The sequence below is a fragment of the Rutilus rutilus genome (genome assembly GCF_951802725.1).
Source record: "Rutilus rutilus genome assembly, chromosome: 23".
Classification (NCBI taxonomy): Eukaryota; Metazoa; Chordata; class Actinopteri; order Cypriniformes; family Leuciscidae; genus Rutilus; species Rutilus rutilus.
Genome location: NC_140233.1, coordinates 28221409 through 28247963, shown reverse-complemented (window position 1 = coordinate 28247963; position 26555 = coordinate 28221409). Strand labels below are relative to the sequence as shown.

General features: G+C 38.0%; 1 protein-coding gene across 1 annotated transcript in view; it reads left to right on the top strand.

Moving 5' to 3' along the window:
* LOC311283110 (uncharacterized protein) overlaps nt 1–26555 on the top strand; it is a 790474-nt gene that overhangs the window by 15117 nt on the left and 748802 nt on the right. Inside the window, exons 9-12 of the mRNA XM_084397300.1 lie at nt 3168–3319; nt 3545–3731; nt 4000–4134; nt 4241–4309. Coding sequence (XP_084253426.1) covers nt 3168–3319; nt 3545–3731; nt 4000–4134; nt 4241–4309 — 543 coding nt within the window. The remainder of the gene's footprint in view (nt 1–3167; nt 3320–3544; nt 3732–3999; nt 4135–4240; nt 4310–26555) is intronic.

Here is a 26555-nt window from a genome sequence, read left to right as displayed (position 1 = left end):
AACCGAGGGAGGTCTGGGAGGATTCAGCCTCTTAGCTCCTCTAAGGAAGCGAATGACCAGATCGTTCCTACCTAGTGACTGACCAAGCGTTGGTTCAGCGAACGCTGCTATGGCCGCCACATAAACTTTGAGCGTGGATGGGGCTCTGCCCTTATCCAGAAGCTCTTGTAGAAAGAAAAGAACCTCCGACATCCCACAGTCTGAGGGTGAAGTACCACGACCTGTACACCAGCTAGTGAACACAGACCATTTTGAGGAATAGAGCCGTCTAGTAGATGGGGCTCTAGCCTGCGTGATCGTGTTTAACACTCCCGCTGGGAGGTTAATGGGTAGCCGTTGATGGCCCACACATGTAGGGACCAAAGCTCCGTGCGAGGATGCCAGATCGAGCCGTTGGCCTGCGAGAGGAGATCCCTCCTCACCGGTATCGGCCACGGGGCGGTACTCATCAGCTGCATCAGGACTGGAAACCAGGCTTGGTTCGTCCATAATGGGGCCACAAGTAGCACTGAGCATCCATTTTCCCTGATTCGCTCTAACACCTGGGGTAGGAGCATGACAGGGGGAAACGCATAGGGCAGGCAGCGGGGCCAGACGTGGGCCAGCGCATCCCTGCTCTTGGAGAAAAACTCCTGACAGTGAGCATTCACTTGAGACGCAAATCTATTTTCACTCTGCCGAATGTTTCCCATAGCAGTTTGACTGTCTGTGGGTGTAAAGACCATTCTCCTGCCGGAACGTTGTTCCTGGACAGTCTGTCTGGTCCCACATTCAGGTGGCCGGGCACATGCGCTGCTCTCAGCGAGCGCAGATTGTGCTGAGCCCAGACCAGGAGGCGTTCCGTCAGCCAGTGAAGGGTTCTGGATCTGATACCTCCTTGGTGATTTTATATAAGCCACCACCGACATGTTGTCCGAACGGACCAAGACGTGGTGTCCTTTTATCTGGGGACAAAAGCGCCTCAGCGCGTTGTCGACTGCCATCATTTCCAGGCAGTTTATGTGTAGAAGCTTTTCCCGTTCTGACCACTGGCCGAAGAACGGTCTGCCCTCGAGCAGCGCTCCCCATCCCGAGGTTGAGGCGTCGTTAGACACTACCTTCACACTTGAGGAAGTCCCAAGGTTTACACCTGACCGGTACCAATTGGTCGCTGTCCAAGGTTTCAGAGCTGAGATGCATTTCTGATCGACCTTGAGGCGCAAGAGACCGGAGGTCCACGCTCGGCGCGGTACGTGCACTTTCAACCAGTACTGCAGCGGTGCATGCGAAGCAGACCCAGCTGAAGCACTGAAGATGCTGAAGCCATGAGACCCAGCATCTTCTGAAACTTTTGAGCGGGACTAAAGTGCCATTTGAATTGTTCTGTTTGAAAGTAGACATTTCAAGCTTTCTATATATTTCTCAGGTCTGTGAGGCAAGTAGGCTATACCATACGCTGAGTTTCGGTTCATTTATGAGACGAGCTCCAGTTCACTTGCCGGCGCCTCTGTGTCATCATGATTATCTATTTTCTACATTTAATTCTTATTTATTAAATCCAGGCCATTTGGATGATGAAACATTGATTAAAATTAAGATACAATTAATAAAAAAACGAAATTCACTTTAATGAAAGGCTTTGTGCTTTCTGTTTGAGGTCTCTGTGAAAGTTTTAAAGTCGCTCTCAGAGCGGTCATGTCCATAACGGAGAACTGTCACGTCCATAACATTGTTTTTTTTCCTTATAAAAGCGAACACGAAAAATTTAATAAAAATAATATTTTATGTTCTGTGGAGGCTGACCCTTCTTCATCCGGTGGGTATATTACTTTTGGTTTGCGCAGCGCAACTCATAGAACTACTAAAGAATATTTTGACACCTAAAAGTTAAAGATTTTTTGTCACCTCACATGTGTATTTCCCTCATATTAAATATAAAACGCATGTGTAGACTGATATTTTTCTAATGTCTTGTCTCCTTTATTAAGGGAGTATGATATAAACAGACGTTTCAATATGTTGGTATTAAATGCATTTTCTTAGAATTATTTCAAGTTTTGACTGCAAATGTCACGTCCATATAACGCTAGAATTGCCCAATTTTAACGAATTTATCCTCAACTAGTTTTTTGGTCTAGGTCTACGTATTTTATTCCTACCTTAGTAATTTAAAGATGTGGTGGCCCTACATCTTACACATCACACTCCACTGTTATGGTGGCAATTTCAGTAGATTTACTCACTAACATTATTGTGGAAACAAAATAAGAATGGAAACTAAAATATGGTAGTATCGCGCTACAGCGCACATTCTATCAGCTGCAGTTCTGGCGCCTCAGTCCCAATACTGTAAAACTCGACGTACGTTCACATCCACATGTTAATGCAGCGGTAGATTTACACTCACAGGACACTGCACTTATTATCCGCAATCACAAAAGTTCATTATTTGCTCGTGCTTTAAAGCTTTGCCGGGTAAACATTTCATTGGCGTTCTGTTCTGACATGATGCACTTTTTCTGAGCAGCGCGTACTTTAGTGCGCGCGCACTGTCAAACAGCGCCAAACTGGATTTTTGTTGGGTCAGACCCATCTGATAGCGATGGGGGGCTGATACCGCCAGAGCAACATGGAGCTACATGTAAAAAAAATATGCACCAAACAAGCCACTTTGAAATGTTGCTGTTTTCACAAAAGTTGGGTGACCCTCCCCCTAGACTAAAAAAAGTTGGATGACCCTCCCCTCAACAAAGAATAAAAAGACCCTCCCCTATTTTCCTCCGGTGGCCCCTTCCATAAATACCGAACGGTCCCTAAAGAATTCTTTGATAAATAGAAAGTTAAAAAAAAACAGCATTTATTTTGAAATATAAATATTTTGTAACATAGCCTAATAAAAGTCACTTATGATCAATTTAATGCATCTTTGCTCAATAAAATTATTTTACTTTAATTTAATTTAAAATATCTTACTGACCCCAAGTCTTACTGTATTATTGAATGAATAAAACTGATTCCAATGTGTTTGAAAATATGTTCAAAAATAATTTGGTTGGGAGGTTTTAAACAAATTGCACAAAGAAACCAAAAGCATTTTTGCTTCTACTGGAATTTGAGTTTTATTATGCTTTTTTCCATGAAGGCCCCAGTGGATTGAATTGTTCTTTCTTTCTCTCTGTGTGATTAAGTGTGTCGGGGAACGAACATCAAACTGGCCCTTCTGGGAACAGTGGATGAACATTATCAGATCCTGGTAAAAATGTACAGCAACTGCACCGTGGTTCTGGAAAACCTGGAAATCACATATCTGACTGAAAAACACGACTTGTCTTTTCTCAGGGTATGGTATATATATATATCTGTTTACAAACACTACGTTCAGTGCTATTTTACTGTTAGCTTACTGTTTGGTTATTGTAAGTCATCTATATACCAATGTTTTATTATATTTTGTATTTCATGACAGATGCCTCAACAATATTTAAATTATGCAGTATAACAACTCTTTATATAGTATTAGTGATGGATGTTAGTGAGCTTTATGTGTAATGTTTCTGATTTTTAGAGCATCCAAGAAGTTGGTGGGTATGTTCTTATTGGGCTCAACTCAGCTCCCAGCATTCCCCTTGAGAATCTGCGCATCATTCGTGGCCAGTCCCTTTATGAAGACACATATGCCTTGACCGTCCTACTAAACTCCGACAACAGCATCGGACAAGGCGTGAACCAGTTACCACTGACTAGCTTAACTGGTATGTGGTTATATAAAAGTGTTCTTTGTCCTAGTTTTTTTTTTTTCTTCCAAATGAGAATAACACTTTAACTTTAACGCTTCTAACTGACCTGTGTGTCTTTCGCACATTTGTTTTGTAGAGGGAATAACATTCATTAATCTCCATGCCTAGTGCTGAAAGTTATATTTGGAAAACAATAATAGACCTAAATTTCAACTGTCACTAAGTGAAGTTCGTCATACAGTACATAAATGCATTGTTCAAACACTGTCATTTTCCCTCCTAGAAATACTGAAGGGTGGAATAAAATTTACCAGAAACCGTTATTTATGTAATGTGGAGACCATCCAGTGGACTGATATTCTGAACATGGAGACCCAGCCTACAATCATAGAGCCGGCACGAAACTTGGCTAGATCCTGTAAGTCTCTCAAGATTATTATAATTTTTTTAAATATACACGCATATTAAATGGTACTAATTAATTTTGCACGTTGATTAAGAATGTTCTACTCTACCTCCCGCAGGTGAGGAGTGTGACCTGAGCTGTCCCAATGGTTCCTGTTGGGGCCCTGGCCCTCAAAACTGCCAAACAAGTCAGTGGTCCTAAAAACTACTCGAGTAACTGAATCTGAATGTTTTTCCTACTTTCAGGCTTTTTAGTAAATTTGTGAAAACGTTCTATGTAGAAGTGTTTAAAAAAACACAACAACAACAAAAAACACAGAAACCTTTTAAAGCTAGAGACTGGGAACACAGATACTTTACACTACTATTCAAAAGTTTGGCTCTGAAAACAGTTTATTTGAAGATTCAGTCTCTATAAACACTGCCTTTCTGATAGCCTACTCTGCTCTGATTGGTCAGTTGACTCAGTCTGTTGTGATTGGTCTACTCTCCTCTGATTGGTCAGATAGCTCAGTCTGTTGTGATTGGTCAACTCTGCTCTGATTGGTCAGATGACCCAGTCTGTTGTGATTGGTCACTTACAGCTCATGTCAGAAACTTTTTTTTTTTTTTTTTGTGGTAATTGTAATTATTGTGAGAATATGGCTAAAACTGATACATTTATGGATGTTTTCAGTAATACAACGTTATGGTTATCGGTAATCATAAAGGAGAACTCCGGTCAATTTTAACATTGAGCTCATTTTTTTGTAAATTTGGAGTGCTGTCAGTACAGAGAACAACGACAAAAATCGGTGTTGCCTACACCGTGTTATCCTCTTTTTAAAATTTGCACCCTGTTGACTTCAATGGGGCAAGTTTTAAACCTGCTTTTAGCCTCTTAACATCCTTGATGTGTCATTACAAGTGCCCAGCCATGTGAGTGATTCCTTCAGAGTGAACACGGGTGAATCTGACTGCAGTAGATGTGAAAGATATGGATAAAAATTAAGTTAATTCAGCCAGCGCACATACCTGTATTTACATCCTGTTTTCGGTCGAAGTCCATAGTAATCGATTGTCGAGTTCACGCGCGTGATCATAGGTACTAAACCAATGCGCGTGAACTCAACAATCTACTATTGACTTCGACCGAAAACAGGATGTAAATACAGGTATGTGCGCTCCCATATGGAAATGTAATATATGTAGATATATGGAATCTACATATATTAAATATATCCACATAGAAAGTGAAAACATATATGTTTGCCCATATATAAAACCTATTCGAAAATGGAACAATTTCATATATTGACATAAAACTAGCCCATGTATTTTATATATGTATAATAGTGATTTTTTTAATAGGTCACATATACAATTATCAATATACATGACATATTTCTTTGAATATATACACATCATATATATGTGCAATATAGTGATTTTTTTAATGTCACATATAAAACTATCAATATACATGACATATTTCTTTGTGTATATATACACCTCATATATGTGCAATATACAAACTATATATGCATAACATATTGCCTACATACATGTGACATATGTTTTTATATAGTATATGTATTTTATATTTAAATTAAATATATATTTGATAAATTTATAAATAAAAATGTTGTGTAGACATATATTTTGAATATATGTTATGTTCTTATATTTACTGCTAAATATTTTGAATTAATGTATGATGTAAACTAATGTAATTTTTTTTTAAAAAAAGCTTAAATATGACATGCTTAAGCCCTAAATGTAAAATGGTGCAGTTTAAAAAAAAAAAAAAAAAAAAAAAAAGTAAAACATACTGTTTTAATAAATTAATATTATCTAAGAAATTAATAAATTTCTTTGCAAAATTTGAAAACTACTAAACACTCAACTTTATTATACAAATACAACAAAACAAGAACAGGAAAGTCCACCAACAGGTACAATACAGCCGGTTCATTTAAGTGCGAGTCTTTTGGGACGTCCGCAGCTCAGTCACCTTCTGATTAATAGCCACTCCTAGTTGGCCCCTGGTGGTTCCAGGAAACTTCTGGATCACTGCATCTGTATAAAAGACAAAGAAAAGCATTTAATTTTATAACATTATCCAAGGACAGCCAAATTATAAATCACCTAAAAGACTAAATTAACATAAATTGTTGGTAGATAAACTTATGTTACTGAAATTTAAGAATTATTAAGAACCCAGTGCAAGTGTCATCACACTGAAACTGATCAATTCTGATGGTTTGACGGTCACATTTGGTTTTACACAATTCAAGCCTAATTAACCAAGTTATACATACTCATTAGTGCATCAATTTTTATCCTGTCCAATGGCTCTTTGGTTTCCCCAGGGCTCACATTTTTGGACTTGCCACCTAAGAAAGAGCAACATAATAATTAGAACGAAATCAGAATTAACTCCACTCCTATCTAACTACTCAACCATACAGTACATTATTCATTCTGCTTTAGTAAAATGGGGATAATGTAAATAGACCAACTCAAATTATTTATAAAGCTTCATATTTCAATGTAAATGTGAATGAGTATACATATCTGTAAATATGCAAGAATTACTATAATGGAGCAGTTTTATTTTTTTACTTTGACCCATTACCCAGAGACTTCAAATATGATGTTCAATCTACATAATTACCAAAAAAAAAAAAAAAAATTAATTATAGGCTACAGACACTTGCACATGGTATGACCAATTACGTACCTCTAAGATCGCTCTTTAAAAGGGTTTCGATATCAAACACTCCCAGTAAGAGCATCCGTGCCATGGTAGTGGGGCTGTTTGCATGGCTAGCTGACCACAACACGTTTTTGGGAACATTTAAACTCCTGAGCCCGGGTGAATTTCAAGCTGTGGGGAGAGGACAAACATGCATTAATATTAGAGTTCTATTACAAAATAAAACATTGTGTCACAGTGTGGTTTAGATTAAAGAAGAGTGAGTCAAAGAACTCCAATATAAACTCACAATCTTACACAAAAGATGCAAAAGAATAACATACCAATAAACAACATGAATGAACAAAGACTGACTGAACTCAAGGAACTTAATACAAACACTGATGAACTGAAAACAGGTGATGATAATTAACTGAACACAGGTGGAAGAAGGTAAACTAATTAAGGATAATGAGAACAGGTGCAAACACGACAGATCAGAATGTGACACCTATGCTGCGTTCCAAACCGCATACTTCCCTACTATTTAGTATGGGAAAAAGAGTAGGCGAGCGAAAAAGTATGTACGAATCCAAAAGAGTAGGCGAGAATTACCTGGGTGACGTACGAATTATCGCGAGATTCGGACTTAAGTGCGTTCCAATATGCCTACTTTCCTACTATATAGTAGGCGAAAACAGTACGTGAAGGAAGCAGTACGTTCGAAACATCAGTATTCATAAAAGAGTAGGCGAGAAGTTCCCGGATGGTTTACTGCTTCCGGCCAGATTTTTGAGTGCTCATCCGATGGATACTCTTCTATCCCAGGAGGCCACGCGACAGGGGAGCTCCAGTAAAGACACGTAAGTTACGTCTCTAAAGTGGATTTACATAACAAACCATACATCAAAGACGCTTATTTTAAATGTCTATTTACATCTGACAGGAAAATCTTGAAATATCACAACATGAAATAGACATCTGAGTGAAATGTGTGCTATTATGTAGAACAAATCTATAAAGTAACTAACGTTAAACATAAGTTATCTATTTTATTTGTCCATTACTGTTGATAAATTGAGGAACATTTATGTTGGATAAAAAGTTAAAACAACCTCAACATGTAAATGTAGTGTTGAGTTCATAAATCACAGAGGTAACGTGGATCTTGTCTGGATGTTTCAGGGTCAGATGAACAGATGTGTGTTTATCTGGTGGAGAGTTGCTCATGAAGGCTTTGAGTGCATATACTACAGAAATGAATACTATTTGAACTATTTAAATCTTAAGTTGTAGTTTATTTTAATTATTGTAATTTCAAACAGAGCTATTACAGCACTTTTCTGATTCTTGATTTCTGTGCATTTGCTGCAGATCTTTTGTTGTGGAGCAGGACCTGCAAGGGAAGATGATGGCGGCATTTGTGGAAAAAAAGCGTTTTTGTCTTCTAAATAATACTGAAATCAAATGACATTGTGTGGTTAAAATTACTGCTTTTGTGTTATGTTTGTGCATTTTGTAGGATCTGAAATGTCAGCGGGCTGGTGTGAGCACTGAGGACGAAGAGCACAGAGCTGAATCCTGGAGATGGTCCCTCCATCACTCCACTTGCCTCAGATTGTGAAGCACAACACATCACGCAACAACCTCCGGCACAAGGGAACGGCTCACCTCTGGTGGTCAGCTGATTCAGCAGAATAAAGCCGCAGAATGGGAACCGCTGTGTTGAGATGGCAGAAGGATGTGGGGTTCAGTGCCTGTAGTCTACATACGCATGATTGTAGTTTGAATAAAGCTTGTTTCATGTGTTGACTTATGCATTTGTTTATTGTGTGATGGTGACTTTCATTCATTCTTTTACTAATTTATTAATATTTCTCATTGTTGTCAGTAAATAAAATATAATTATTTAATTAATGTTTTATTTAATTCTTTGAAAGAAAATGTAGATATGTTCATTATATACACATCTAGAGTGTATTCAATCATGCATAGCTATGTCATATGACATACATTACAATTTGTTTTATTGAATTATATAATTTTCAGTAAAAAGTCATATAATTAAGTATTGGTCAGCATTTATTGTTGTTATTATTGTATGTTTTGGGGTGGGATAGAAATGCAATTCATTCTGAGGTAATATTAATTTTTAATATTAATGATACTTAAATTTTTTGAGTATAAAATCAACAGTTTTCTCCAAAGGCGAATCTTCGCACAGCTGCCTTTTGTGCAGACATTACAAACGCTGAGGAAACCCGTTCTAGGTAGGGCTGTCCAGTTACTGATGTTATGAGATCTGTAAAAAATCTCATTATGTATGTAAACCCATAATATATATATATATATATATATATATATATATATATATATATATATATATATATATATATAATGGGTTTGCATACATAATATGAGATTTTTTACACAGGAAAAAAGAACCTACAAGGTTGAATATCTTAATATATATTTTCTTAAATAATTCATTATAATACATTTTAAAAAAGCATTTAAAACAAGAAAAAGAGGAAAAAATAAAGCAGTTAGCCACTTTTGCTTGTGGATGAAAATATTTGGATATAAAAAATCACAACATATTCAAGAGATTACAATTTTGGGATTTCGTAATAAAAATAAATAACATCGTTAAGGATAAAACGGTAGTTCACATTAGTAGGGTTAAATAAAATAACTTAAATCAACCCTAAATGTATTCACAAAATAAATGGGCAGCAGTTTCTTCAAAAAGACCACAAAATGAGCAAGTTTAATCAATATCAAGATATTTACAGATAGATGAATTAAACGTGTCGTTCAAATCTTTTTAGTTGTTGCGCGTGTGATAACGCGTCGTAGGTCACATGATAACGTCAACATGGCAGATGTCCGGTTCGCATTCATACTCAACGAGATTTGGCTATAAAGTACCTACTCTTTTAGCGCTCGTTAAGTAAGTACTCACTGAAATTAAGTACCTACTCATTGAGTATGCGGTTTGGAACGCAGCCCCAGGCTGAGTCCCAATTCGCCTACTTATACTACGACCTAAAAGTATGTACTTTTTTGTGAGGAAAAAGTACATACTTTTGAGTGTGTAGCAAAAGAGTATGCACGTTCTGGGACATACTTCGAAGACGTCATGCTACATGAACGAGAACGTGGTTGCCTAGTTACGCACAACATTACTGTTAACAAAACATTTTACATTTCATTCATTCTTATATGTCCAATATAACTGTATTTACTATTCCCATCTTTTTTTCCTCATAGTTTTTTCCAAAATACATTTACAATGTGTCCTACCAAATTGAGGAGTGAAGCAGGCTGTCGTCGTAGATCAACCAAACGCAGGTCGTTTGTGAGGCGGCTGGTTCTGACGTTCATGTGCAATGTGTGTAACGAAAGCTAAAATATTTCAAGTTTATAGTGTAACTATTGTTTAACGTATTTTATACTTTTATACTTCTATGTATAATACTCAAAAATACCCCGATGAAAATGAACCATGCTTTTACTATAGTAAAGTGTAGTAACCATGTTTCTTTGGTTGGACTGATAAAGTTAACATTTGTACAGCCACAGTATTACTACAAATAAGTCAGTGTGGTTAAACTATGGTTAGTGTAGTAAAAGGTGTTTATTTTCATAAGGGTTTATAGTAAGGTAACTTATAAATCTAAGACAGAAACATCAGAAGAAATACATTAAAAAAGACACTTGCATCATGACACTGTACTTTTTATTTCATCGGACCCTACAAGATAAACACGGTACTTTTTGGCACAACATGAATGAATGAATGAATGAGGCACTTATATAGCGCTTTCATATGTACTACTGTACACCCAAAGCGCTTTACACTCATATCAGGGGATCTCTCCTCAACCACCACCAGTGTGCAGCATCCACTGGGATGATGTGACGGCAGCCACAGTACAACGGCACCAGTGCGCCCACCACACACCAGCTATAGGTGGAGAGAGGAGAGAGAGTGATAGAGCCAATTCAATGTAAGGGGATTATTAGGAGCCCATGATTGGTAAGGGCCAATGTGTGGAATGTGGCCAGGACACCGGGGTTACACCCCTACTCTTTACGAGAAATTGGGATTTTTAATGACCACAGAGAGTCAGGACCTCGGTTTTACGTCTCATCCGAAGGACGGTGCTCATTGACAGTATAGTGTCCCTGTCACTACACTGGGGCGTTAGGACCCACACAGACCACAGGGTGAGCACCCCCTGCTGGCCTCACTAACACCTCTTCCAGCAGCAACCTGTTTTTTCTCGGGAGGTCTCCCATCCAGGTACTAACCAGGCTCAGCCCTGCTTAGCTTCAGTGGGCAACCAGTCTTGGGCTACAGGGTGATATGGCTGCTGGCGTAACATAACCTCATTAATATTACGAGACAATAAAATATAACTTTAATAAGGGTTAAACATTTGAATTCTTACACTTAAAAACTGAGGGTGAATCTCCACGGCTGCATCCGGCTGCCAGGTTTACATCACCATAGATACCACCATCACCACAAAGCTCCTCCCTCCCGCACGCAATGGGTTGTGGGCAATATTAGCCGTTAGAGTGTGCATTGATCTGCACTTCGAATTCTAACCGGAAATAGTAGACCATCCGGGTATCTTTGGAATACTCTTTTCAACATACTACGATTTGGGACGTACTAATTCTAGTTTCACATACTATTTAGGACGGATAGTATGCGAATTGGGACTCAGCACTAGGGTGCTTCTCAATATCCCTCCTCGTCTCCTCGGTCCTCTGTCCTCCATCCTATGACCCGGAAACTGATCGAGCACAGCCATATTGAAGGACATCTCAATTCTTCCAGCGTACCGGTATTTGGCGGTGTTTTGACTGTTTGAATTTTGGCGCGTCTAAAGATAGGCTACAGTCTATGGCAATGACGTAACGTATTGGGGTGAAACCCAATGGAAACACATGCTAAATGCATTGGTTGAAATTTTCAGACTGAACGTGTTTCTACCGGTTTCTACTAGTCTGACTGTATTTTATTAATATTATTTTTTTTTTTTTTTATTGTTTTTTGGTCAAATCTAACACTGAGAATCACAAAAATCAGCTGAGCATGCTCATTATGTTAGTCTTGGTTTAGGTCACAGTAATGTAAAATAACAAAAAAATATTTGAACCCTACAAAGTGCAATAAGTAATTTGATGAACATTATTTAAAGTTAGATTTTTTTTTTCATTGCATATGTTTACACAACAAAATTCTGTGGAAGCAATCCAATGTGAAGCACATAAATGCTTTACAATGCATTCATTACTAAAGATTAAAATCATTAGGCTATTGCACAGACTTTGTTATTCCATTAACCCTGTGTTTATAGCATTACATACAGTACATGCACTCTCAAAATAAAAGGTACGCAAGCTGTCACTGGGGCAGTACCCTCAAAAAAGGTACTTTTGTCCCTTTTAGATATGTCCCTTTTAGGTAGGCTACTAATTTGTCCCTTTTAGGTACAAATATGTACCTTTAGGTACAAAAGTACCTTTTTTGAGGGTACAGCCCCGGTGACAGCTTGTGTACCTTTTTTTCTGAGAGTGTGTAATATGTATATTATTGGTGTGTTTCTGCATGGTGAATGTGATTTCACCACATGTTCCTTGATCAACATCTTTTCCAATCAACCAATCAGATTCGAGGGACAAGTTTATGTCAAGTTTAGCCTTAGAACCAAAGTAAGGTATTTAAACATCAGTTTAATTCATATCATTACCCTCTGAGTTTAGGGAAAAGTTATGGGGTTAGGTTTAGGAGAAGGGATTGGGTAAAACTACATTTTGGCACACAGGGATGCTGATCCAGGAACATTGTTTACTTGGCAAAATCACAGTGACCGTTTGGGCATATGTGTATGTGTACATGTGTGAGGGAAGCTGGATTGATGTATCTATGGCTTCTGCACCCTGTCCACAGCTCTGAGGGAAAAGCTATTCTGTAACCTATAGTCTGTGTTCCTGCCTGAGCAGAGGGTGCAAAGAGGTTTCCAGGATGTGAGTGTTGGATGTTTGGCCCATTTGAGAAGCATCTGAATAGATGTCCCACAGATTAGACAGGGCCGCCAACAATACTTCACAACTCTCATCTTCACAACCCTCTATTTGGTCAGCAGCAGTGCAGCCAGAATAGTCGTCAAGTCAAGTCACCTTTATTTATATACCGCTGTTTACAATACAGATTGTATCAAAACCGCTTCACAGTAATACAATTTGTTCCTAGAAGAAAATTGCATCATTTTCCACCTCAAGTAAGGTAGATCAATAATATTGTTGTACAAATTAATGTACAATGTACAAATTAAATGTAAGAATACCACACAGCAATAAGTTATGATGTTTATTATTATTATTATTGTATTATTGAGAGAGAGAGAGAGAGAGAGAGAGAGAGAGAGAGAGAGAGAGAGAGAGAGAGAGAGAGAGAGAGAGAGAGAGAGATTCACTGATAAGGTTTTGTTTGAGGTTAATAGACATTTTTTCCCCAAATTAAAATGAAGTGTTGTAAATATAACCTACCAATAGGCTACAATGCTTTTCCTAATAATGTAAACAAGAGCAAACCCAGAGCCGCGCAAACCAATCGGCTTATTATGACATCAAAGTATCACGAGAGTCAGTCTGCAATCGCGGTACTTTGATTTCCGCAATGCTTGAGCGCTACAAGTCAAACACGTGTGTCTTGAGTTGTTCTGCCATGATTGCTCGATGAATTTGAACATTTTGAACCCGAGTTTCCAAAGATCATAGACGTCGATTCGCGCCCGTTCACCTTTTGCTACGTGATATGAGATGAAGTACAAGAAGTATCTCTTGGAGAACAGGGCTCGCAAAATCGCCTGCCCGACGTCCCGGGACTATTGTGTTTTCCAGTCGGGCTACCAAAATGCATAACCAGCCTGCCCGACGGGCTATCTGAAATAGTGTTCGCTTCAGTTTTGTTATTTAATCAGATTCAGCGCGTTCTTCATCTTCAATCCGCAGCGGCGCAGAGCAGAGCCAGAGAGCGCACGTCAGAAAGGGGTGTGTGTGTGTGTGTGTGTGTGTGTGTGTTAATTTGAGTCTCATTGGTCTGTCAATGTCAGAATATTTGAGATGACCAATCAAATCAAAGTAGGCGGGCTTTATGTTCACAAGAAGCTGCAGAGCGCGAATTTGAGCAGAGCGACTTGACGCTTCAGTTTACGGCCAAGTGCGAGATAAGATGTAAGTAGCTAAACTAAACATTTTATATTTGGCAGCTTTTTTAGGTCATAAATGTAAAACGAATGACAAAATTAATCAGACAAATGAATATACTTTTGTCGAATCTCGCCATTTTGAACTGAAAATAGGCCTATGTAACGTGACTAATAATTAGTTTACTGTCATTGTGAGGGGACATTAGCATTAACAAATCCGTTTTCATGTTAGGCACAAGATTAATACTGAATGTGTTCATGTTGAGAATTAATATGCAATTTGTAGCCTTCAGTAAATTAAAAAACTTCAGCTTTAGGAGGGGAAGAGACAGGGGACGTCCCCCGGACTTTTCGAACGTCCCCTTAGGTCCGCATTTGGTCCGCTTTGTAACGTTCGGTGACGGACATTCCAATGACGTTCGCATTTGGTCCGCTTTGTAACGTTCGGTGACGGACATTCCAATGACGTTCGCATTTGGTCCGCTTTGTAACGTTCGGTGACGGGCGTTCTGAGGACATTTGTCCGGGCCAGTGTGCGAACGTCCCTATTTCGTCCCTCACCTGCCATTTCCATGACAACACTTGCAAAATCCAGTCGCACATGCGTTTTCTTTTATCATCAGACCTGACAGCTTGCAACTCAGACAAAAGAATAATTAAACAAAAATATAGGCTAAATGCAAATAAACTAAAAATATTTGAATTAATTGTAAAATTAAGTTTGTTAAAAATGTTAGTGTTTTAATTATGTTAAGATAATAAACTTAGTAACTTCTATCACTAGTTAAAGATGTAATCAAATCACAAGACTGTTTTCAGCGTTATAATTTAAACATCAAAATATGATAATTGATTCAAATATCATATTTTAATATGTGACCCTGGACCACAAAACCAGTCTTATGGGTAATGTTTTTTTTTTTTTTTTATTGAGATTTATACATCTGGCCACGAACGTGACTCCTAAACGAAGACCATCAGAGGGTTAAGGTGGGATTCGTGGGAAATGTACAAAATATCTTCATGGAACATGATCTTTACTTAATATCCTAAGATTTTTGGTATAGAAGAAAAATCTATAATTTTGACCCATACAATGTTTTGTTGGCTATTGCCACAAATATACCCGTGCAACATAAGACTGGTTTTGTGATCCAGGGTCATATATAAGCTACAATTTATAGGCTATTCATGCATGAAGAAAATAAGGTTGAATGCAGGAGCTCTAAAAGAATGCATCGACTTGAGGAAAACGGCAGCCAAGGAAAACGTGAAGAATGGAAAAGCACATTGCTGGGAAGAAAGTGGAGAATAACAAAGGTAAGACAAATAAAATTATCCTAACTGTCCTATCCTATCCTAAATTATCAAACTGTTGGTCAGGCGAAGGTGACGGGTTTTATTCAAAATAAGTTATTTTAGGAAAAATGTTATTCTAATTATTGCACAATTATTCTGACTGATAGCACATGCAGCTCAAATAACAAAAAAAGAGTGTAATATAGCTACACGGGGAGAAAGAAGCAAGTGACGATCAAGTGCACCTAAGCGAGTGACGTCATTCCTTATGGTACGCAGCATGTATCCATGGCAACGCTCAGCTGTAGTGACAGTTATAACGGTCCTCCTCAGACACGGCCTTGTGTTTTCTCTTTCGTCTGTCTAAAAGGTATTTTTAATTTTTAAATTAGTATACATTAGTTACCGTAACCACTGTCCATCTTTAAATTATATGAAAATGTTACCTTTTAAAACGTTTGCTTAAGTTGTCTGCCGTGTACCGCTGCAAACCGTATGCTAACACTACGAAGCTAACGTTAATGTTATGATGAGAAGAGACGACGTTATATTTAACATATATGGATATATTATATAGACATATACAATCATAATACTACTGAATGTGTTTATTTTGTTGTTTTAGGTAGATGCCAAGGGGAAGAATTGCTGGACTAACCCCACAGCTGACGGACAAACACACACACACAGCTGCCAGCGCGTTTGAAGACACACACACACTGAAAGAGCACAACACGTTTGTTCAAATAAAATACATTTACTTTGTTCCTTACAACGTGTGTGTTTTCTTTGGTTAGCCAGAAGTAGAATAAAATATAATGATATTCAGGGGACTAAACGCGAAAGTCCCCTAAACGTTCCGAATTGCCGCTGGTGGTCCTGTGAATGTCCTCTTGAACGTACGGAGGACGTCTTCGCGAACGTCCGCGGGACATCAAGCGGACTCCACATGGGGACGTTCGGGGGGACGTTCGCACAGGCCATTTAGGGGACCTTTTTTTGTTAGCTGGGAGGGCAAGATGAGGAGACTGAGAGAAAAATAAAGAGTGATGGATAAGAAGTGAGAGCAGGTATTGACACAATCTACTGCCCACTGACATTGTTTTAAAGCTATTTCTTATCCTTTTTTTGGCCTTCAAACGTCTTGAAATGGACATATCAGAGAAATAAAAAATTTGAACCCCCTAATAACCTTAAATGTAGGACCTATTTGATTATAAAGCCCTTTATTAGGAATAAGATCAATAATGAATGTGTACATACTGTGAATGAATTTAATAAACTTAGTTAGGCTACCTAGCTTTCCTAGTAGCTTTCAGTAAATTAATGCGTCTGAGAAAATGATTCATAAATCAACCTATCAGTTGACCCTAAGTTTACTTCACTGACAGACAAAAATGAAAATATATCAGTATATACCTAATATATACCTATATCAGTCAAAGCTCAGCTTTAGGAGGGGAAGAGACAGAGCAAGAGAAAAACAAAGAGAATAGGAGTGTGATGCTGATGAGGAGAGAAAAATAATCAGCTGCCCTCTTACATGGATTTAAAGCTATTGTTATCCAATTTTTTTGGCCCTCAAAACATCTTAAAATGCACATATGTAGATCAGAGAAATCAACTTTTTCTCGGGGGTGCCCCTGAACCCCCCTCACTAGCCTACCTCACATTCGGGACCTCCGTGATGATAAAACCCTGCCATCTGCATGTTAATGAAACTTAATAGTGAGCATTAGACCCTAAACTAAAGTGTTACTTTTTTATTTTATCATACCCTCATTGGGGGCTGAGCCACAGACACAGACTGATTCATGTTCCATACTGGCCACACACCTTTCAGTTCAGTTAGAACCAGATGCATATTTGTTGATATTTTGTGTTTTGAAAAAGTTTTTGATTCATTGTTTTGACTCCTAACCAATATTCTAGATTAATAAAATTGACTTTTTATCTGGGCTAGTCAAATTCATTTCGGGCTACCAAAATCTGAAGAGTGCCTGCCCGAAGGGCTACCAGCGATTTTGAAATTTTGCGAGCCCTGGAGAACAAAGACATTCCACGAACAACACAGCATCGCTGGAGAAGGTATGTAATGTTAAATTGTATCAATATTATTACCCTATGCGGATAGCAGAGGGACTTGATGGGTCTGTGGCAAATGGCTATAGCCTAATTTTTTTTTATTTGCAATCTACAGAATTTTAGAGAAATGAATCACAATGGAATCATATTCCAAAGTAATATTAACACCATCAGTTTGAGTAATTTGAACAGTGTTAGGCTAAAGCTACGTTTTTTCCTCTGTATGCTAATGGACTATATGCACGGCCACTTCCTGGTTTAGATAGGTCAGCTCAGTCATTTCCAGTCAACTGTCAAACATCAAGCGGCCGTGAAGATGTCTTTCTACACGCGCTGCCTTCAGGATTTACCTCAAGTTAACATCAATGATGTACACCGCCTTATTCAGGAAAACTCCAAGGCTTCGTCCAGTAAACGGGAAAAAGGATTTAAGTTGTACATATCCAGTTATATTCATGACTGTGAAGGTAAGTTATCGATTATCAAGAGACTGCTGTTATGATGTTGTTTACGAGATAGGATCGCTAGCAAACATCCAAACAGTTAACGCGTTAACATTACATAGTTTTTAACGTTAACTTAGTTGTCAGCATTTAAATGTACAATTACGTGTCTAGGTACTCTCCCGTGATTACCACGCTTGACATATAGGCCTACACTAGTATGTTGTTATATAACATGAAACTTTAAAATACCACAATCGTTAGCTGCTGTCTGTAACTTTTTTTATTTTCAAAATTAACACAATTTATATGATGAGCGAGTACATCATGAATCAATTCTACAAACCGTGTTTTTGTCTTATCCTGAATCACTACGTTACTCACCTATAATAGTGTTTATATTGGGACTATTTTAGACCAGTCGGCTTGTATCACTATGTATGGACTGGAGTAAGTAACCACATCCCTGCATGACTCGCCATAGATATAAACATAGAGAAGTAGCTCCGGCTACAATGTTCTTCCGCAAGACGCATGCATTTTTATTAACCGCTAGAGTGCCAAAGGTTACAGATTTTCCCTTTTGAATGATGTACTCTTATCTGTATGACCATAAATAACAGCAGGCAGTATAAGATGTTTCCACTCCTGAGGAAAAATCCAAGTGCATGTGTATTGATATTCCATGTGTTGTAATTGTTTTGTTTCTCAGTTTCTGACAAGAACGAGGCAGGAGAGGTTTCTGTGAGGGCAAGATGCTTCAGGTCTATGAGGAAAAATGAGAGACCACACAACTTGAGTGTAGGGGAATGAGATCAGATTCAATGCAATAAGGTTTACAGTGTCTGCTCTCTAGGAATTAAATGAAAAAAAAATATATATATACTGTGTGTATATATATATATATATATATAATGCAGAGATTGATTGTAATAGACCACTGTTTGGAGTTTACAAAGGCCTACTACAGCCTAACTGTTGCTGTCAGGACAGTAGTTCACTGTACCACTATATCAACTGCACACTGTGTATTCTAACAAGTATTTACTCAGTAATTTATTACAAATACGGCCTATTAAGATTCCCAGAGAGTAGAGTTAGTTAGCTTGCCAACATTTGACACTGTAGCCCAAGGAAGGTTCAAACACTAGCTACAGTGTAAACCAACATAATTTAACTAATGATTATTTATTCCAGTAATTAGTGACTATGATTGCCTGAATCCTAAAACACAGAATATATACAATTGATATCTTTTTCACTTACAGGTTGTCCTCAAACACACTAAACCTGTTGAGCTGATGGCCTGTCAGTGCTCATGTGTGGCAGGGCTTGCTCTATGTAATCACATTGCAGCATTGCTCTTCCAAACAGCACATTACAGCCAACAGGGAGCAACAGCTGTCCCCCCGACTCACAGCTGCACAGGGTCTGAGCAGCAATGGCACAAACCCAGGACCCAGGTGATGCTGCTCAACACTATCACAATTAATACATTGTTAATTTACACATTATAGTATAATCCTACATCTTCTTTGTTACTTAAGTTGTGTTTTTGTTCTCACATCGACTTCCAATATCACAGATAGTGCAGCATCTTTTCTTATGAAAATAGGTAAATCATTGTGCTAAAGTAAACTAAATACAGCACAAATAAGTTCTTATACAACATTAATTTACAGGGTTTTAAGCCTGGTCCAACAAATGAAATGGTGGTATTGTCAGCTAGGCCCAAGGAGAGAAGATTGGCAGAAGGCATCAAGTAAGGTGTAGGAATGGGAAGTTGTTTTACTGCATGCATGTGTTGAAAATATGTATTAAAATGTAAAATACTTTTTCAGACTGGTTTATGATCACTGTAATCGACACATTACATGAACCTTTAATTAACACTGTGTGCGTGTCTTTTATGTATGTTTTCAGGAGCAACCTGTATAAAGCTGCCTGTAACCTGACCTGTGGCCTTCCAGACATGTCAGTTCTACGGGTGAAGGATATTTACGAAGGCATGTCAAGAGAAACTGCTCCTTTAATAGCCACCATGGGGATTTCAGGGGATGTGCCTTTAGTGGACAGCGCTTTTGGAAAAGTCCAAGATGGGAGTTTACTGTCCTATCAACTTCCAGCATGGAGCCCACCAAAGACCTGTCCACATAGCACTGCACCACCACGACCATACTTACCCCTGGATGGCTACTGTCTAGGTCCCTCAGAGTGTTGTTTTGTGTTGACTCACCATCAGCAGATGCACATGACTTCTCTAGCAACAACAGAAGTCATGGCACACGAAATTGAGATGGGCACAAGACAACAAAGCACAATGAGGGAATGGCATTTATTGAGAAAGCCACGTCTAACCTCCTCTAGATTCAGGTAACTGTAAACTATACTGTGACATTCAGCACATTTTGTTTTCTCATTTAAATACTCATTTATTGTCATCTCATATAAATACTAAAGTTATTTTTATGTTTATCAATTTATTTCTAGAGAAGTTTGCCATGTGAGAGGGCAGTCCTCAGCGGCGAGTCTAGCGGTGAGAATTTTGCGGTCAGGCTATCAGTCAGCAGAAATGAAGAGGGGCCTTCAGATGGAGCCCAAAGCTATTGAGGAATACTGCTGCATTCAGGAGGTAAATCACTACCCTTGTGGGTTTATCATCCACCCCGATGCACCTTGGCTTGGCTCATCACCAGATGGGTTGGTGTACGACCCTAAAGCTGATCCTGTGTTTGGACTGGTTGAAGTAAAGTGCCCAAATTTGAGAAGCTATGTGGACTGTGCCTACCTTAGGGTCTCTGGTGGAGTGCTACAGCTCAAACAATCTCACACTTACTACTGGCAGGTGCAGGGCCAACTATTCATTTCCGGGATGAAGTGGTGTGATTTTGTTGTGTTTACTGAAGACGACATGTTCATACAAAGAATATACAGAGACGAGGGAGTCATTAAAACAATGAAGCAAAAGGTTGATTACTTTTACTTTTACTTTTATCTTCCAACACTTTTGGCTTGAAACGTTTCAATCCATTCAATCAGTTGCCATCAATTTGTACATATTTTTTGGCCCATGTTTTATTTTGAACTGTTTCCACAAATGTACAGGATCTGTTGTTAACTGATTAAATTACATATTTTCATATACATGTTATTTGTTTGTGTGTGTTCTGAATTTATACTTCATTAGTAAACAAATAATGAAAAGTTAAATACAATTAACAAAAACAAAATTTTTAAACATAAAAATAATGTAAAAACAACAACAGTAATTATAATACAGGTAATCAGATTTTTAGTGAATAGATTTTAAGTTTAAATTATGAGATGAATGATATATACAGAGATTAAATCTAGAGGCATGTTTAAGATATATTTACAAGGATTAAGAGAGGATAAAACAAGAGGCACTTCTACTTAGCCCAAGCTTTTACAAGTGGCCCACTCTGATAATTTAACAGTAGGCATGCAACTGCATAAAGCTGATTTATGTTACCAAACATGTTTAAGGGGATGACAGTATCAAAGAATTTGAATTCCTTCAGTCTACGAATTAGGCGCTCAATGTGCACTCTGAGATGTGCAATAGATTGGGTCTCCCTGACCTCGTGCTTTGACAGAGGTCTTCCAGCGAGGAATGCAGGCCTGTACACCTTACAGGGCACACAGTCATCCACAAGAAAGCCTCTGTCGACCATAATTGCCATATCTGGCCTAAGCAGAGTAAGAATACCTGACTCTACAAAGATCTGTTTGTCACTTACTGAGCCAGCAAAAAGGGAGGAAACAAAGGTTACAGCGCCATGGGGAGCCATGCCAATCATTCCCTTCAGGGTACAGTGGGACTTATAGTTTGAGTATACCTCACTCTGAAGGAAAGGGGAGGAGGGTGTTTGACACCGGAGCTCTGTGCAGTCCAGAATTGTGGTGGTGTCTGGGTAGTCTTCAAACTCTGATGGCAAGTGTTCCTTAATTTTGTCTTGAGGCATCCAAATGCATTGTGAACCAAGAACAGAGAACAGAAAATTGCTCCAGGTCAGAATGATTCTGCTTACAGTAGACTGATGCACCCCATACCGCTCAGCTAGGTCCCTCTGCTTCAGACCAAGGGCAAGGTAGTTCAGGAAGAGGAACAGTTCATCTATTGCCTGTAAGGACTGACAGATCACAACACAGTTACATGTATATGTAATTGTCAAAACTGGTAGGTGTACAGTACAGTTACAACAACAGACATCTGATGGTGTGAAATTTATTTCCATTCATTCTACATTCAATCTAAAAGTGCTAGTGTTGGTCATAATGTGAACATCCTGGCTTCAGAAAGTAAAAGTCCAACCATGTATTGAACAAGTATATGATAGGATTCTGTAGCCGGAGAGTTTGGTCATAATAGCACAGATGACAGACTTACCATGGAAGCACTTTGCTTTTCAGATTCACTGTTTGCAGTTCCTGTTCTGGTTACCCGAACCATGAATCTCAGTGATGGTTCAATGACCTGCCAAAACCGCATCAGATGATCGTAAGATGAAAACCTGTAAATAGCGAAAATGTCAAAGCATTGACATTCCTTGCATTTAGCACCATACATATTATTACATTTATACACACCAGGTCAGAGGTGAACCTGAAGTAGGAACTGAAGTGACTTGCACTGGTCTATTTGACATGCTGATTATATTTAATCTTCAATGTTTGTGGTTTGGACACCATAGTGCAAAAAAAAACCTAAACCAAAATGTTTTTAAAATATATTTATTTCATACTAAGTATACTACAAATCGATATTTACTGACATAATGCTTAAAGCTTAGGATATAAATATTACAATTATACTTTATTTGGAGTACTTCTTTAATGCACGATGCACATTAGGCCTAAAAAGTGTTTTAATATTAAATATTATTTTATTTTAAATATAATTAGTAAAGATACAGTAGTATGATCACTGTATAACATCAGTCTTTAAATGCAAGATATTTCAAGTGTTCTTAAAGTGTTTGCGTTTTTATTAAATTAAATATTTCTACATACCTGGTGTAGAAACGGATGTCACTGTCAGAACCTGTAAATCGCTGTAGCCCAAAACGCTGTTTGAGTGACATCTGTTCCATCTGCTGCCTCACAAGGTCGATTTCTTCGCGAAGCCTTTCGTTTTCTTCCAGAACCGAGTCAACAAACGCGGACTGCGGTGCTGTGCTGTAATCGTGGTCGTTGGTAGATATACGTTCAGAATATTCCCCAGTTTCCATACTCTCTGGTCTCGTTCTCCTTTCCCAAACCCCAAGCCTTCTCTCTCCAAGAGAGTAATTATTCCAAGGGAACAGTACAGGTACGGCACCAGACTTCAGCCTTCGCCTCCCTCCGACTTCAGCAGGCTCCTTGAGCTCTTCTGGCACAAAGTGCCGACTACACACGCGTGTATGGTGAGATATAATAAAATTGTCTCTTCTTATATTTACTATCCATTTCTTTCGCTGTTGTACGTCTGACGGGAAAGTATGAAAACTAATGACTGAATTGAATTTTGCTGAGGACGAACACTGAGGGACACAACAGTGCTCAGCTGACGTTCCCTCACAGCGCTGAAATTTAAATGCCTTTTTCATTTCCGTTAACCTAAGTTATTACTTTATTTTCACGTAGCTTTTGAATAAATAATAAATTAAATAAATAAGTTCTAGTTCAAACTTTATCTATAAACCACTAGTCTCAAGGAGTCTTTTACCTCACGGATTTGAAGGTGCCGCCCACTAACCTAAAAGTACCACAACATCAAATGACGTTCCACCGGAAGTTCACGGGCTGACTTATCTTTATGCGGAAGTTCCAAAGAACGCTCCGTGCATATAGTCCATTGCATGGTCGATGTCATCAGATCAGGAATTTAGGAAAATCACACCTTATTAATTTAAGTGAATTTAATTGTATTATTTTTCGATTATTACAAACATTTTTGATATATAACTCTTTATTTATGCTTTGTAGACGAACCCACCATGTTGGAGTCATGATGCTACCAACCTCAAAATGCTGTTGTTGATGTGTTACAGGTAAGGATTAAAGACCACGGGCCTGTACCTTGATGGTAGTTGAACAAACTCAGGGCTGCAGGATTAGATTACAAAAGAGTTTTATTCTAAATTAGCATTAATAAAAGCCAGAGGATTTTGTCTTTAAAAAATCATCAGTTGAATTCCCTATTGCCACAATAAGCTTTTTAACATTTAAACTTCAATCACTCGATGGTTGTCAAAATTTAGTTTTTTCTCCTTTGAATTTATGGTAAATAATTTCCGTTGTATGTCTTGGGTATTACTTTAGTTACCATGTTATTTTTATTTGCCTTTTAGCAAGACCCAGCTTTGTTTGACATGCGTATCAAGCACATGAGCGATACTTTGCAGGTATGGATAATTTTAATTACAAATTACACTCTAATGTGTTGTAGGTTATACATCTGTTGTTAGTCATAAATGTTACAAAGTATTGCTTGAATTAAAATGATTATTTATCCCCCTAAAACATTGCAATACATTTTCAATAAAACAAAATATGTATCATATTGCAACACAGCAGAATCAGACTTCAGAAGACCAGAATCCAGTTTTGACCATCAGCCCTGTACAGACATCCAGTCAGGTGAGGAACAACAATGAACACAATGTCCAAACAAATTATGTCCAATGAGCTTAATCCTGGATTAAGTGCTTCCTACTGTTGGCTGTAGGGGGAGAGTGGGGCACAACCCAACGCTTTTGGGTTCGGCTTAATTACACAAAAAATATTTGAGTTTGATTAATAAAGCAGCCGTGGTTTACAGTGATAATATAACAGCTAAGAAGTGTTAGGCATGACGCAAAGAAGAGTAAAACACCCTGAGCTGTTATAAAAATACTGTAAACCAAGGCTTCACAGGGCTGCTCTTTTTATTATTATTTAAGATACATAGCAAGGCTTCAGGAAATGAAACGCAAATAAAATGAAAGGAATATTAATAAAAAAATATTAGTGCTCTGCCAAACAAAGTAGTTCCTCAGAAACAACAAAGCGGTTGCCAAGCAACACAGAAACATACAGTGGAGCAGTGATACTTGTGTAATGCAGTCAGCAGTGGGTTACTGGGTGTTTTATTACTGCTTAGAACCCGGCTCAACCAATCTAAATCAAGAACCAGAACTGACCATTTTATAAACAGATTTTTACACGGGCAACATACAAATGAACATTTAAAGCTTGTTTCCAGCACCTAGTATTCACATTCAATTACACTGAAAGTGACAGGAGTGCAAACATTACTGTACAACTTACCCCGTGGGTGGGATTAATTGTAAAAGACAAAATATGCAGATAATTACTGAAGATGGTTAAGTATCTGTCTATAATACAGTAGATACCCACACATTTATCCATCCATATCTCATCTACATGTTAGTTACTATGCTTCTAGTGGGGTTGGATGCATGTAGGCTACAGAGAAAGTGCAGCACAGTTATGAAAAAAAAAAAAAGTCATAGTCCCCTTGATATTGACCTTAAGTTATTTTGATTAATGGAATTTCTATGGTTTTAGTTTAATTTGTCATACACTTAAAGGCTTGGTTGTAACACTGTTACTGTAACTAACTCACTCAGCTGGTGGAAAATGTTTTTCAAGCCCAGATAACAGTTAGGAGTTTATGATTTTAAAAGTACTAGATAAAAAACCTAAGGATTATCATCATTGTAATATCCTGAAAAAATATAATCTTCTCAACTTTGACAATTTCTTGTTTTATTCGGACGCATGTCTAGTGTTTAAAGTTATTAATGATCTTGCACCCACTCCTTAAAGGGTGCATAGTAATATCTGGCAGTGGGAGTGCCAGTAGAACCAGAGCATCAACTAGGGGTGATTTGGTACCTCACTTTAGAAAGACCACCTTTGGTCAATCCGCCTTCTCTGTTAATTAAAGTAGTCGGGAAGTGGAATTCAATACCTACAAACATTCAAAACTCAGGAAGTTTTGCAGTATTTAAAGCCAGCTTTAAAATGTGGCTAAAAACAGCACAAGAGTGTCACCATTAATGATTGCATTGTATTTTCTGTATTTTATATTTGGTGTATACATCAAACCGTTTAAAAAAAATTATGGATTGGTTAATATGTATTTCTGTACATCTATGTAGTGTATTTGTTTAGTGGTTGCTTTGAGTGTTTTGTTTCTGTTTTGTCTATCTGTCCAGGGACAACAGATGCAAATTAGCTGTTAGCTAACTCAGGTGCAATTGTCTAAATTGTGCGCTGTCCCTGTTAAATAAATGGAATAATAATAATAATAATTTTTCAAAGTGATGCTATGTTTTAGACAACAAATCAATGATTAAGATAATATAAGGTTGGTTTTGGTGACTTAAACACAACTCAGAATTCATAAAAAAAAACTGTCCACTATCTCCTCAAACGCATCAAAACTTTCCATACATTTAGAAGAGTCGGTCTTCTGACATTGAGATAAAATGAACCCCCTTCCCACAGCTACATAATATTAACCTGTAAATTATCTGTAAAGGTTTTAATTTATTCTTTAAAATGTTTTCCCAGGTTTTAGCAGATGTTGATGAAAAACCAGATGACCTGGATGCACCTGATGAGTCCTTGCAGGCAAGGAAAATGCACAATATACATGCACTGTCTGAACAAATGCTCAACACATCCTATT